We start from the raw sequence: 16143 nt of genomic DNA, 5'->3' as shown, positions 1-16143 counted from the left end.
TCCAACCCATGCTAGCATGGAAAGCAGACATTAAACGATGATGATAATATGTTAATACTTCACACCATGGCACCGTGCACATCTGTAGCCTTGGACTGTCCGATGCCTTCTGAGGAAATTATATAATTGGTTTTGAATAAGTTCCTTTTCTGCTGATACACACACACACACTAATCAGTCATACAAGATCTTTTATCTCCATCATTTTAATGTCTAGCATTTTCCATGCTAACATGGGTCAGAAGATAGAATTTCTTGATGCAGGTTTTCTATATCCAGATTCTCTTCCTGTATCCAAGCAAGACAATATTTCTCTTCACGATTCCATTGCAAATAGCACAATAGCTAAACTCATTCCATGGAAGATTGCAAACAAAAATCACAGCTTGTATGAAGGTGAAGTTATTTACATTTAGCACATGATGTCAAAACAAAGAAACATACACACATACACACACACATAGACTTCAGTTTTGCAGTATTTCTTTGCTGAATGCTAACATTCTTGGACTAAACCTAAGCTCTCCCTGAACATGTTTTTCATTGTGTTTACCAGATATCAATGTTTGCACTTTTTTAAGAAAAAAAAAACAAAATTACAAAAAGAATCAAAGGATAAAATCAAATCAAGACTTACGTTTTTTCATTTCTTGTATTTTTCTCCTTAATGTATTCTGTATATTCTTACGTTTTGTGATTCTTTCCACAACATTTTGGAAGTTTACTTTTCCTTTTATGTGTGCATTATTTCCAATTTCCATGTCCTCCCTGCAGAATAAAATAAACTTAATCCAATAGACTGAGGTCAACTAATAAAAAGAAAAAAAATCAATGATAACAAAATTGCTGCATATGATTTTTGTTTTCAACGATTATATATGTTGTATGTTCAGCTTCTCAAAAAGAGAATTGACAATAAATGTTGGAAAGATACAGCTGGAAAGTGGGCTCATAAATTTCATTAATGAAACCCAAATAATAGTAACACTGTACAGAAAATTTGGGGATGGGGTCAGTAAGTGTTATTTCCTATTTGCTTCTATCTAGAAATCAAAGGAAATGACTACTATTCTCTTCAAACAGTGCTTTTGTGACCTGGGCATCAATGTTTTCAAACTGACCTATTTTCCATTACATTTCAGACAGATTCAGTGCTGAGTTACTGTAGCAGAAATATCATTATAGCAAATATTCTGCTCAATACCACAGATTTGCTTGTCACTTACTTGACTTTAACCACTTGAGCATGTTCCTTAGTGTGTGACAATAAGTGCATCTCTGATCATGAGCAGGAGAAGTGAGGAAGTATCACAGCCATGTGTTGAAAAGGATTCTTAGGGGTGTGAATAAATGTAACAAAAGTAAAGTTTGAAGAAAATAGTAGCCATTTTTCATACTTTTAAGGGATAAATAAATAGAAAATAACAGTTGCCACCCAAGAACAAAAATCGTTAGTAATAATGCATGTCAAACACTGAGCATTAAAAAAATCTAATTAGAAAAACTAGTAGATGAAGGAAAGACAACTTAAGTTTAATGGCTAAGATTATTTTAACCCTTTAATATTCAAATGGGCCATATATGACCAAAATATTTAACCTTTTTGATGTTGAAACTCACCAGATCTGACCTCTCACACCAACCCTACAATGCCATTCTAAAACTAAACAAGTGGATCATAGAAATGCTGAAGCTATGAGACAATGCATGATTAACTCAAAACAATGTGAATAAATAAGCATCACCCTATTAACTGTATATATATATATATATATATATAAGGTTGAGGAGGGTATTGGATTTAACCAAACCCCGGAGGATACAGGTAATACCGAGTAAGTGCTGTATACAGATTAGTTTACCACTTCATACTAAAAATATCCGCCTATGGATATAATAATAGATAACTTTATTTTTTCTGTCTCCGATGAAGGGAAGTACTGGATCTTCCCAGAAACAGCTGTAAGACTCTATCCATAAAATTCTTCAACCTTACCTTTGCTCTCTTTATCTTTTTGTTTTTATATATTTACATATATATATATATATATATATATATGAATGAGAAATGACAAAACCAAAGTTGCAGCTTATATGATTTGTTCCCAAATGATATCAACTGCATCTTGTGTCTATCATAATTTCTCTTTGCATGTCATGACCAGTAATACTGCTATGTACAGTAGTAACGACAGCACTCTGCTGAAAGTAGCCTGGGTGCTGACACTCAATACAGAGCTCTAAACTCATCAGTAACATCATCGTACATCACACTGTACACATAAGATATTATTTATATAACTGGTTATTACATAGTTTGCATCTAGCAAATTTCACTCTCAAAGTATTAGTGAATCTGATGCTGTAGGAGAAAATGTTTGCCTAAGGTTTCATATTCTGAGACTGAAAAAGGTGAATAAAATATTGTTTTAACTGTTGATTAAGAAGTGCTATTGTTGAAGAAAAGCAAATTATACGAAAATAATTTAAAAACCACTTCTTATATAGAAGTTTTTCAGAAAAAAATATTTTATCCCTTTAGCATTTAAACTGGCCACATCCGACCAAAATATTCTACCTGTTTCATGTTCACACTGTCCAGATCTAGCCTCTCACACCAACTTTACAATACCATTCAAAAAATTAAGAGTTACCTCATCGAAATCTCAAAGCTGGAGGATAATGCATGATTATTTCTAAACAAAATGAATAAATAAGTATTACTATGGCAGAATAATGTAAGTGCTAAAAGGTTGACATAATTTGGTCTGTAATGCTATTGCAAACATTAAATGTAAGTTGTATTATGATGACTTAACTAAAACACACTGCATGAAGTCCTATTAAAATTAATAAAACATATTTATAAGGAGTCTTAAGCTCATACTTTATTTGTGAAAAGCTGAAAAAAAAAACATAAATAAACAACATTTTGGTAGCATATAATTAATCATGATACTATTATCAACTTAAAGTAAATAAAAGATATGATTTGGTTAGTTTCAAAACTCTAAAAGAATACTATTCTATAACATCACTTGGATAGTAAATTATAGATGAAGTATGTTTCCTTCCAAGTAATTTACAGCAGGACTTGATATTGGGACTACTAACTAACAAAAAATACTCACCAACTACTCATTGTTTTTGGCTGGTTACAACAGTGAGCTCTAATTGCTATGTTATCTATTTCTAATTAGGAAGACAAACTCAGTGTGAGATATATTTGTAATAAGACACAATATTTGTTACAAAATATGAACAATCAACCCATTTTCTAGTAAGGCTGATGTCCTGAGTAAAAATAGCTCTCATTAAAGACTGAATACACATACATTTACATATGTGCATATATACATGTTCACACATGACAAGCCCATAAGCACATATTATTCAATAACAAAATGTTTCATCCTGTACAGTAAGAGATAAAGAAGGTTGAGCTAATTAAGATTAAAAGATATCAGAAACAATCATAAAATAATTTTTGGTTCACAATGAGCATAAAATTGTTGGATGACAATGAGCATAAAATAAAATGAATGTCAGGTGACAATGAATATAAAATAAAAATGATTATTCAGTGACAATGACCATGTGATATTTGCACTGAGTGGAAAGTCAGTTTCTTAAAACTATATATTTGATTGATGATGGACTGGATAGTCTTTGTACAGGGTGTTACAAAATGGGGGGGGGGGGAAGAGTTTGACAATCTAAAGAAGCTCTATAAATGATTGGTATATTGTAATTGGAAATGATTGTAACAGTAGACAGGGCTTGAGTATTCAAATGAACATGCAAAGATTCCCAAGGATAATATTCACCAGACAACATAGATAGGATACTTAGATTGACATAGGGTGATTAACTAGTGAGCTGGACACAAATATAAAAGGATATTGGAGATAAAATGCTGATATATTTTACTAAGTAATTGTCATTTGAGTTGGAGTTTAATTTCAGAGAATGCCTCATTATGGCTATATAGACAAACATAGATGATGAAGCTTGTTGTGAACTTAAGAAGCCACTGGACTTGAACGAATTGACAAACTCTTATAAAAACAGTCAATTCTAAATTTATATGAAATCCAGATCAGAGACTCAGTTTCTGAGAATTTAGTTGCACAATGACATTTAACATATCTGCCAATATAACAATGAATGTTTTACAGAGATATTATAATACAGACTTATAGATGGAGGATGTACAGTTTGTACCTTTTCCTTATATATTAACAATAAAAGTAAACATTTCCAGGTTGAAAAGAAAATTAGGTTACCTAGTTGGTTTTTATCATTCTGTAGCACTGAATACATCAATGAGTAATAAACGATGAGAAATCTTAATGAAAAGGTTCTCATAAAAAAAGAAACTTAAAAAAAAAAAAATGAAGTGAAAAACAAAATAGAGATGAAAAAAAATAAATGAATACAGATAGGAACAAAATATTGTTTTAAATTTTAAAAATTAAAACATCACATGATCACATAAATTAAATATCAAATTACAGCAAAAGAAATTATGATTTTGGCAGTATTTTTTTCTTTCTGTATTTGTTTTAAATACATCAATTATCTTGCAAGTGGTCTTTTTTTTTTTTTAGGTATATATATATATGTATATAATCAGCTGGGTGTTGGAATTAATGAGGAGAAACTCTAGCCATTGAACTATTTCAATAACGAAGACTGCTTTGATTTTGTGCTCTTCTAGTGGTGAGGAAGCTCTCTCCACACTGACTGCCAGATTGTGCAAGCAAGATTCCATGAGAAAGCTGACCTGGAAATTGTACTGGAAGATGAGAAGCTGGCATTATTTCTTGGTACTGGCATAGAAGTTCTTCTTTGTTGTTGTTTTTGAAGTTTTGGAAATGTGTTCCTGCCAAGATAAGCCATTTAAAGGTGACTTAAGGAACTTGGTAATATTTAAGTCAAGAATAACAACATTGATTATAATGAAAATCTAATCATATTTCTCGACCACTAAAGACAGACTGGTTGTGGTATTGTTGAAATGTAGAACATTAAGCTACTCTCTTACAGATCTTTTCAGATTTGATAAAAATTTATAAAAGCAAACTCTGAAAAATTGTTTAAATTTAAAGGTGTTGCTAATTTGCTACCCTTAAATAGTCTACCTTGTTAGTTACTTGATCACAGCTATTCTTTATGGCTGGTTTTACATCCCTCTATCCCTTTTCAATATTAGCACAAATTGATACACTGACTTTTTTTGTAATATTTATTAGTTCTTATGAGGTAAAGACCATACAATCAAGGTATGCTAAACCCAAATCAATAAACTAGTTTCAGTTCCTACTTAAAGTAAGTTCATTTTGTTTATATTGCCATGCCCTTGAGAAAGGTATGACCATCACAATATCATTTCCTCTTTTTCTGAAGAATATAAACCTCTGAGCTAATAAAATAAATAAACATAAGTAAATTCTTCTGTAACACCTAATGTTATCAGATCCAATCACTCATTCTTTTACAAGTTTTCAATTTCTCCAATAACAAATTCCAGTTTGTGGCTCACAGAAACATCTTTACTTTCAATTCTTTTAATCAGTCTATGTCCAACTCTTCTCTTTCCTGTTAAGAAAAGTTTCTCTCAATAGGAAAGAGCATAAAAATAGCCAAACATTGAAGACTAAACAGAATGTTTTATCTGTGTTAGTATTAAATTTTTTTCAGTGTTTGAAGAAGAAAAAATGAAGCAGTTTGCAATACATATTCTCTGGTCAAATAAATTGGGCTGTATAGAGTAGTGTATTTTAAAAAAAATCCCAATGCAGTTATTTACAGTGGCAAAGATTGAACACATGTTCAGTATAACAATACCTTTTCAGACACTTTTTTCAGTATTTATATAATAAGGATGACCTAAGAAAAATACCAAACATAGTAAAGTGTGTGTTGAAGTGTTTGATGCAATGAACTAAGTTATTATAATTAATTCAAATTACACCCTAGGGATTAGAAGTAATCATTATCTTAATGGCTAATTTGGTTAAAGAGAAAACCCAAAATACAAACTAATGAAATATATAATGAACTCAGGGGGTTAATTAGATCTTGGGAAGTATAGTGACAACTCCAGGCATGGAGTTATCATCATCATCATCATTTAACGTCCGCTTTCCATGCTAACATGGGTTGGATGATTTGACTGAGGATTGGTGAACCAGACGGCTGGGGTAAAATACCCCAAGTCAAGAGCTAACTGAAACACAATAAAGTGGGTATTAACAAATTTGATGTAGTGAACCAAGAAGTACTCTCTCAAGTTATATTACACCACTCACTATTCATATACAAAATTCTAATATCTGGCAATGTTGTTGGGCTATGCTTTACTAATGAGGCCTAACAAGACAGAAATATGTCCAGAGTTGTCACTGCACTGCTAAAGATCACACTTATTCCCCACAGCATCCAACATTTAATTAATTTTAATTCCAGAGTTGTCTCCCTTGTCCTTCTTGACCAGAATCAATCATTAAGATAACTATAGTTTCTCATTAATAGCAGTGTAATTTGAATTAATTGAAATACACTGCCTCTTTACATCAAGTATGTTAATGTCCACTCTATTTACACTTTGTTATAGAACAGAAACATAGCTTAAGAGTCAGACTATAGCAAACCATTGATCTGGTTCCGCACTTGGCAGTGGTAGAGTATGAGTGAAGTCATGTTTGGATGCTATGAAAGAAAATAGGAAACAGAGAAATACAGCAGCAGGAAATCAGAAAGCAATGGGTTTCCCAAATGACATGTCCCATGAAAATAAATGACACTAAGAGTTTACACTGAACCAGGGGGAAAAAAAAAAGACTATTTAGACTGGAGGCGTAACTGCATTTCTATAAATGTACTTGCATGCAGCACTGACGAAGGAAAAAAATGATATAAATATGTTATTCATTGTGATTTAAGATGGATGAGTATATTACTAGCAAAGTATATTTTTAAATAATTCACTTAGAAAGGGACCTCCATAGAAACTAGTAAGGTTCTAATTAGAAAACATAATTCAGGTGACAGAAAGAATGAAAAACATAAATCTTCCAGACATAATTAATACATTGAAAGCATCAGGGTGGGTAACGTTACATTCAGTTATTTGCTACACTAATCATATATATATATATTATCAGTGTTTATAAATATCAAAATCCTGGTGTGTTTCAGTGGCATATTAGCAGAATCTTATTGAACGGTGTGTGTCAGTAGTAAGATATGTGAAGGAAAGCAGGTACAATAAATAGGGTAAAAAAATACTGAACATTAAAGCCAATAGATAATGATATTAAAGTAAAAATCATAGTAATTATAGGATGAGGTTAGAATAGATTAGCCATTCCTCAATGATGTTTCAAGGAACACTGGTGTACTGTGGGATGTAGCTAGGTGCATTATGAAAACAATAAAATTATATTTATACAAAACTATGCAAAAAAAAAAAATAGAAACTCAAGTTCTAAGTATATTCTAAAATCTTGAGAACTATACTTTGTTTACTCAATTAACAAGCACTTAATGACTTTTTTAAGTTCAAATTATTTATAAATTTATATGGGTTAAGATATATAAATACTACTTTTAATAGAGTTTATAGTTTTATGTATAAAGTGCACCAAAACATTGAAATTTGCTCTAGAGTGCAGAGTAAGTAAAAAAAAAAAGTCTGGGAACCACTGGAATAAGTATTCATAAACCTGCAAAAGATGTGTTCCTTTTACTGTATGGTTAACCCTTTTACAGCAGAAATCAGATATATCCATTCAAAGTTTCATTACCCTTAACTGCAGAAAGCAGTTTTATATACCAATCCATCTTTTGTTGATGAACCAATTATTTTAATCAATTCAATGTCATGTTTGAACACTTTTTTTTTTGTTGAAATATATGAAAATTATTGAGGCAATGTGACTGGCAGAAAATACCAATTTCATCTTTTTGGTAAATATAACATCATTACTGGATTGACCATGACATTTAATTTCGCAGTCAAAAGGTTAATAACTACAGAAGTTTTAGCAATAATCACAGCAATAATCACAGTCATAAGTTAGACTGATTAATTTCATTAATGAAGGTCACCAGTTCTTATAAACCTGGGCAATAAGATATGTAATGATAAATGAAAATGTGATATGATATATTGAGTGCACAATAAAGATTGTTTCTCCTTCAGATATGTATTATTTCTGTCAATGAGAAATATTAATAAACAGTTTGTGTGTTACATAGATGACATTGGAAAGTGTATTTGTCTGTAAAAAGCAATTAAGTATCCTTGTTGTAAAATAACAAGGAAGATTACTTTCAGCAGCAAGATAGTAATAAAAACAATTACAAAAATTTGTCCAAATACAACTGAATAAAAATAAGATAAATTTAAAGACGAATAAAGCAAGTTTTGCCTCACATTCACTAAAGACAATATTCACACAGACATCTGCATCAACCCATAGTATAAATTTCAATACATAATTACCTAAACAAACACACACACACACATATGTATACATATATTCTGATATTATTAATTGAAGGACTTTTTGTGAAGTTTACTAGGAAATTTCAACATCTATTCCTGTGCATGACAGTACCTGATCATACATGAATCATTAAGTATCTATTACATTGAAACATAGATAAACTGATTGAGTCTGCTCCCTACATTATGATCTACAGGAACTATAACTGAGTAATCACTACCATCAAGCTAAATGTAAGTGCATAACCTGTTGGAGCTGGGTTTCATTTGAGGTGGGCTGGATGTGTCAAGGAAGACATTACATTGTTACTCTGGGCAGAACTTGCTTATACATATACAACTGTACCTTTTCTGTAGCCATCTTCGAATTAAGTTGTTTCTTCCAAAATTATCAATATCACTGCATTGAGGAAAAAAAAGAATATCAGATGAAACTGGTGAAAAAGACTGCTGCTATATCTTGATTTGTATGGTTCAGCTACAGTAACAGCTTTTCATTTCTTACAATGAAATTTTGGAATGACATACTGGTGATACTAAAAAGGACTATTCTAAGCATCATAACAAGGTAGACTTTAATATTGTTTTATAAAATACAACCATCAGCCAACAAAAGTAGACAACGTTCATGTAAAATGTTCAACAGATAAGATATTGATCTACCAGCACAAGGAGGCAATTTGTTGTGTCTATAAGCAGTGTTTCATTTCATCTAGCTTTCGGTGACCACCAAGTCTTGAAATGTTACCTATAATAACTCCTGTGACATAAAGAGAAAAACATTTTTAATTAGCTTGATTTTTATAAAATCAGGACCAAAATGCTGACCTAGTCATCTCTTGATTGTTTGAGAGCCCAATTTTGTACCTGATATCATCATATGCCAAATATCTTCAATGGTCTGTGGTGTGCTTTAAGCGCATGACACATTACCAGTAGCACTAGGACTCCATATTAAACTCCAATTTGCTGATGTTGCACATTTGACCAAGTATAATGTAGCACATATTTGGGGATAAGCCAAACTGTAGGGACAGAGCCAAATAAAATTGAGAGAATAACAGATCAAATTTCAAAATCTTTTTTGTATACTCATTTCAATAATTTTATGCAATTCTAAAATTATTTCATCAGCCAAAGTTCATCGAAATATTTTCTTCTGTACATATTTCAAATAAATTTTCCTGATGGAATAATGTTATCTATATATATAAAAATGAGAATGTGTGTCTGTCTGTCTGTCTGTCTGTCTGTCTGTCTGTCTGTGTGTGTGTGCTTCCCTAAAACTCGAGAACTACACAACCAATTTCATTCAAATTTTACACATGCCTTACTTAGGGTTCCAGTTGTGTTTTAGTCAAAAAAAATGTTTAACTTCTTGCATAGTTTGAGCCCACAGCAACATCATATCTCCTCCACTATCTAAGTATTACATGTCAAAAGTGAAACAAAAACACTCATGTCAAATCCTTACACTTTAAAAATGAAACTATTCCATTAACTGAAACAATCACATTTCGATACTGTAATGACAGATACTTTCACTTTAATGGTGTGTGTGCGTATATATATATATATATATATACTAGTAAAAAAGAAAAATCATATCTGGCTTTGAAATGAGTGTTCAATTAGCTATATATAATTTGAAAATATCCTGAAAATATTTTGAAGTTGTACTTGTCTAGCAAGTGACACAATCCAAGATGATGTGTTGAAACTGAAATAATTACATGGTAGAAGAGTCATTCTAGTCATTTATTCATGCACAAAATTGTTAAATTCACTTGAAATACATTTCATGAGGTGTCAACATTTTTGTTACTCAACTGCAACCTTCTTTACTGATACAGTTTCACTGCAACTGTTTCAAAATTTGCTGTCAGTTCTTATAGGCCTTCAGTTTTCTTTCATGTTCCTTTCTTTTTCTTATATATCCCTAAGAGATGTTTTCTTTTCATTTGTTTTTTTTGTTTTTTTGTATTCCTGTAGATTGCCTTCATGATATTTGTCATCAGTCAGTCATTGTTAATCATTTTCAGTTTCCCATTTTCCTTATATAATTATGTGCTTTTACAATTGCATGCTTGTGCTATTAGATGCTTATAATCTGAAAATAATGCTGATAAAGCATTATTTTCAGATTAACATATGCCAATCCTCTTTTTCCATTTTTTTCCTCTGTTCTTTGTAATAACACTTGTAAAATATGTTTAATCTATTTTAATCTAATTAATTTGTAAGATTTAAGCCACAATAGTGGAAAGTTCTGCTACACCTTACATTTTATATGTAGCAACAGAAAGAGGAAGGCAAAAATAATAATAATAATAATAATAATAAGGAGTAAGTTAGAAAGCAGAGGAAGAAACTGGGGGAATGATAACAATACATAGGATATTGTAAACAAAGCAAGGAAAGCTGAAAATGACTAATGATGACTAATGACTGATGTCAAAAGATGAAAGTCAATCTGTGTGAATATAGCAAACCCAAAAGTCCTAAGCTCAACAAAAATGTGAAGAGGAAAAAAAAAGAAGAGAAAGGAAAAAAAACAACCTAAGGTCTTTCAGAGCTGGTTATTAACAAACTTTCAAACAGTTGCAGTGAAACTATTTCAGTGACCAGGTTACAGTTTAGTGATGTAAATTTTGACAATCTCATAAAATATATTTAAAGTGAATTTAACATTTTTGCGTGTTAATAAACGGCTGGAATGGGTCTTCCATCATATAGTCATTCAGAAAATTTTTTTTCAGGAAAGGTTTTTATTTTAAACAACTGAGTTTAAAATAGGCAAAAATTTTTGTAGGACAACCTGGAGAGGAAAAGAAACCTAATTGAATTAAATCAAAAATTAGAAAGCAGCAACAGCAAATGTTTCTTCTTTGGATGAGAAACTTCAGATCCATGTGGCAGCGAAAATCCAGAAACCAGTAGGAACCATGATTTTTTTTTCTACTTTTTTCTTTCTAAGAGTATTATACTATACAGGTGAAATGATATCAGCTGAAAAATCAAAATTGAAATACAGAGAAGTGTTCGCCAAGAATTCATCTCCATTCCATGGTGCCTGTCAAATCAACAACAACAACAACAACAATAATAATCCTTTCCATTAAAGGCACAAGGCCTGAAATTTTGGGGGATAGGCCAGTCGATTAGATCAACCCCAGCATGTAACTGGTACTTAATTTATTGACCCCGAAAGGATGAAAGGCAAAGTTGACCTTGGCTGAATTTGAACTCAGAACTGCTAAGCATTTTGCCCAGTGTGCTAACAATCCTGCTTTAACAATAATAATAATAATAATGATAATGAGGGTGATGATGACAATGTTGAAAATTCTTTTTATCTGAAAACTATGTCGTACTTTAAATGATGCCAGTATAATAAAGGTATACACTCTTTATTGACAATGAAGAGATGAAAAGTAAAGATAACCAAACAACAATTCTGACTTCTAATATATGTAGAAGACCACTTTTTTTTTAAAAAAAAAGAAGGCAGTTGATATAATTAACCTGAGTACTGGGTTGTTTCTTATTTTATCAACGCTGCAAAAGAAAAATAATAAAAACTGACCTTGGTGAGATTTAAATCCAGAACATGAAAAGACACAAGGCATTCTGTCATTCACCATTCCTAATAATAATTACTCTTAATATAGTCACAAGGTGGACCCCAATTCTTTGAGTCGTACTTATTTCATGAACCCTGTATCCCACTGAATTTTTTTTCTCACCCATTTTGACTCTCCAACAACAATTTGCAACAATCTAAAATGACAATAGTTTCAACCAGCCATTTCTGTGAGTCAATATAAGAACTGAAATAATTAAGGGTCTTTCTCTTCTTCAGATTAGCTAAAAAATAAAATACAACAGAAAGTATTAAAAAACCATGAATATACAACATAAAATAACTTATGTGAAAATGCTTACCCTGATCCAGGAAGCAGATAACGTGGCACTATTACCGAATTGTTGCAGTTATTTCTATCATCACCATCAACTATGGAGGGCCTTGTATTATCCTGTGAAATTATGTATGTATATATATATATATAAATGTGTTTACATTTAATATTGTAATTATTCATTGCTATTTCTTCCTTTATTGGAATAATTAAAATATATCTTACTGAATGTTTATATGATAATTTTAATAAGACATTGAACATCTGTTACTGATATTGTTATTTTTGTTACTTTTGTTCACTTCTGTTTCTCTCAATCAATCCTCTTCTGACTTCACCCCATTCCCACTACCTTTCCCATCATCCTCTTGCTCTGTCCTCTCTCTCACCTATTCTGGCCCTTCATCTCTCTCTCTCTAAATATCTATCTATCTATCTGTCTGTCTATCTATCTCTCTCCCTTTTGGGAGAAGTTAATTATTCAGAGACACCTTCAGCATGAGAATCATATTTAAAACAGTGATTACCAAAACTCTAATTTAAAATGCTTATTCAGTGATGAATACAACATTATCCAATAACTAATGTTATTTTAATCATTTCAGCATTTGGAAGATAACACTAGATATTTTTCAGTCTTATTAAAACTCAGTGAAACGGAGTCATCACTGTATTTTCAAAAGTAGAGATGAGAGAATCACTAAAATATACAGTATTGTACATGAGGAGGTGTCATCACGTGTGTAGATATGGTTTCAGAAAATTTGAATAAACATATCACTTATGTTGATATTACTCTATATCCATTAAAATAACTGTTGCATCATGTACGTTACATTAAAAGTTGGAAAATTTAAATACAATTTGTAGAGAAGACACAACTCTAGGTTCTTCAGTTGGCCTTTCTAGTAAAATAAAAAGAAAGGTGGAGGTCCTGTTCATACTTTTATAATTAAATGAATAGTGACTCATCTCTTATAGTCTATCTTTTACTTGTTTCAGTCATTAGATTGTGGCCATGCTGGGGCACCATCTTGAATGAATTGACTCTAGGACTTATTCGTTTTTGTTTTTTTAAGTCTGGTACTTATTCTATCAGTCTCTTTTGCCGATTCACTAAGTTATGGGGATGTAAATACACCAACACTGGTTGTCAAGTGGTGGCAGGAGACAAACACAACACACACACACTCATATATGATGGGCTTCTTTCAGTTTCTGTCTACCAAATCTACTCACAAGGATTTGGTTGGCCCGAGGCTATAGTAGAAGACACTTACCCAAGGTGTCGCACAGTGGGACTGAACCCAGAACCATGTGGTTGAGATGCAAGCTACTTACCACACAGCCACACCTGCAGTTATTATGTGAGCTAACAACGTAAATGAGAAACATACAACAATGAAGTCTTATACATCCCTCAATAACTCCATTTACTACTCAAGCACTAAATTGTAAACTCAAAACTCAACATTATTATTACCCACTTGTTCTTACTCTCAATTTAAGAAGGACTAAAAATATCTATGGGTGTTGCTATTTCTCATCAGATTGAAAAACAAGAGAATACCACAAGAGCCAAGCCAGCATTACATCATCATAACCACTGACCCAAATGAACCTCAAAATCATTTTATGCTAATCATGTTTTTTAATTTTTTTAATTGAGCATAACAGAAGAAACAGAGGCTTGCTAGAAAATTTAACTTACAAAATTATTCTCTGCTTCTAAATCAATTTCACAATCTTTGAGATTGAAGGTAAGTTCCTGCTGGACAGCATTAGCAATTTTTTCTGCTACAGAAGGATATAATGACAAGACACTGATAAATCCCATTAGGTTGATACACTGAAGTTCACAGTACGTCAACGATTTCACACTGCAACTGGAACTAGCGACTGGATCTTCAAATTGGAGGTCAATACCAAATAGATCACCTTTACCTAGATTTGAAAAATATAATTGATTAAAAAACAAGGGAACATTAAAAGTTAGAATATTAATTTCTAACAATGGCGCAATGCCACAAACTTGGGGAAAGACTATGGTTAATGAAATCAACTCTAGTATTTGACTGATACTTTGTTTAATCAACCCTAGAAGAATGAAAAAGAAAATTGATCTTAGTGACATTGAAAATCAGAATTGGTATAACTAAATGCTAAATAATATTTAAAGAGGCATAACTAAATACTGCATTAGAGTTTGTCCTACCTAGCAGCAGGAATTAGCAATTTCATTAAAGTCATGCAGAAAAAAAAAAAGAAAATATTTGTTTGACATGGTTGGGAAACCTGAGATATTTTTTATATTTGATGGCTGCACTGAATTAAGTGCTATTTACTGAGACAACATAAAATTAAAATTCTCTTAAATATATTTATTATGAAAATGCAATTGTAAATATTGATTTCAAATTTTGGTACAAGACCAGAAATTTATGGGAAGGGGGTAAGTTGATTACACCAACCCCAGTACTCAACTAGTAATATATAACCATCAAGAAGAAAGAAAGAAATTTACTGAGGATGTTGAAGACTGAAAAGCTAAACGAGGGACACCATTCAGCAAATGGAGAAAATAAGTTTTCTTAGAAAGCAATAATTAACCAAAATTTGCACATTATAAGAATTGATTACATACCTAATAGTGCCACCACTTTGTCATCTTTGAGAATCTCCAGAGAACCACTAAGGATGAAGTAAAGATAGCTAATGGCATCACCTCGATGAATCAAGTATTCGCCGGGTGCACAGAAAGTACGTCGAATTTGTAAGGATATTGCCTTCATACATCCATGAGTAGCACATTTAAACAATGGCAAAGACAAAATCTCTTTATGAAGATGCATTGATATTTCACCTTTCATTTCATCTGGGAATTCATAAAATAACTGAAATGATAAAGAAAAGTAAATGATTGATTGATTATAAAGAATATTCTACCTTTTGTGAGATGTATATTTATCTGATGTACACCTCTACTTATTGTTCATTCTTGTATCATTTATATATTTGCACACCACCACCATTACTACTACTACTACTATTATTATTATTATTACTAGCTGGCCCCGTGCCATCAAAAATGACAGCTAATTGTAGTATTTTATATATAAAAAGGGTACAAAAATGTAAAAAAGAAATCAAACAGTGCTTCAACTCTGTGTGTGTGTGTGTGTGTGTGTGTGTGTGTGTGTGTGTGTGTGTGTGTGTGTGTGCGTGTGAGAGAGAGAGAGAGAGATTCTATTTTCTATGTATCTTTCTAAATAAACATCCACAAACACATATACATTCACTCAAGCATATATTCTACACAAACATACACACACATTCACAGTCCTCCCTTTTACATGCACACACATATACTTACACAGAGTTGAAGCACTGTTTGATATTTATTTCACCGTTAACTCTTCACCATCCCACTTCCATTGGTAGATCACCCCTTCCCTTCTCATTCATATGTTATGACAGAGAAATTCACTGGAGTATTATTATAGTAGATTATTATAATAGAAGATACACAATGCTCTCTTTGCCACTTCCTCTCTCTCTATCATTATTATTACTTTCTCTCACTCCCTCTCAGTCATGGCTATTACTCTCACTACTTCTCCTTCACTCAATTATTACTTTCTCTCCTCTCCCTGTATTCCTACTGTGTATTTTGGACAGATATATATATATAAATATATACATATATAT

The 16143-nt window shown here is 31.8% G+C and overlaps 1 protein-coding gene across 6 annotated transcripts in view; it reads right to left on the bottom strand.

Annotated features, from left to right (window-relative positions):
* LOC106880510 (potassium voltage-gated channel subfamily H member 8) overlaps positions 1-16143 on the bottom strand; it is a 136251-nt gene that overhangs the window by 2554 nt on the left and 117554 nt on the right. For 4 of the 6 annotated variants that reach the window (XM_052975401.1, XM_014930489.2, XM_052975404.1 and 1 more), the window contains 6 exons: positions 15080-15329; positions 14147-14379; positions 12461-12552; positions 8862-8915; positions 4787-4885; positions 638-768 (listed from right to left, as the gene is read on the bottom strand). In XM_052975401.1, the coding sequence (XP_052831361.1) occupies positions 638-768; positions 4787-4885; positions 8862-8915; positions 12461-12552; positions 14147-14379; positions 15080-15329 (859 nt within the window). The remainder of the gene's footprint in view (positions 1-637; positions 769-4786; positions 4886-8861; positions 8916-12460; positions 12553-14146; positions 14380-15079; positions 15330-16143) is intronic. The other 2 variants (XM_052975402.1, XM_052975403.1) reach the window with 2 other exon arrangements.

This window comes from Octopus bimaculoides, chromosome 21, assembly GCF_001194135.2.
Source record: "Octopus bimaculoides isolate UCB-OBI-ISO-001 chromosome 21, ASM119413v2, whole genome shotgun sequence".
NCBI lineage: Eukaryota > Metazoa > Mollusca > Cephalopoda > Octopoda > Octopodidae > Octopus > Octopus bimaculoides.
Note: the sequence above shows the minus strand (reverse complement) of the source record. Positions and strands in the feature narration are given on the sequence as shown.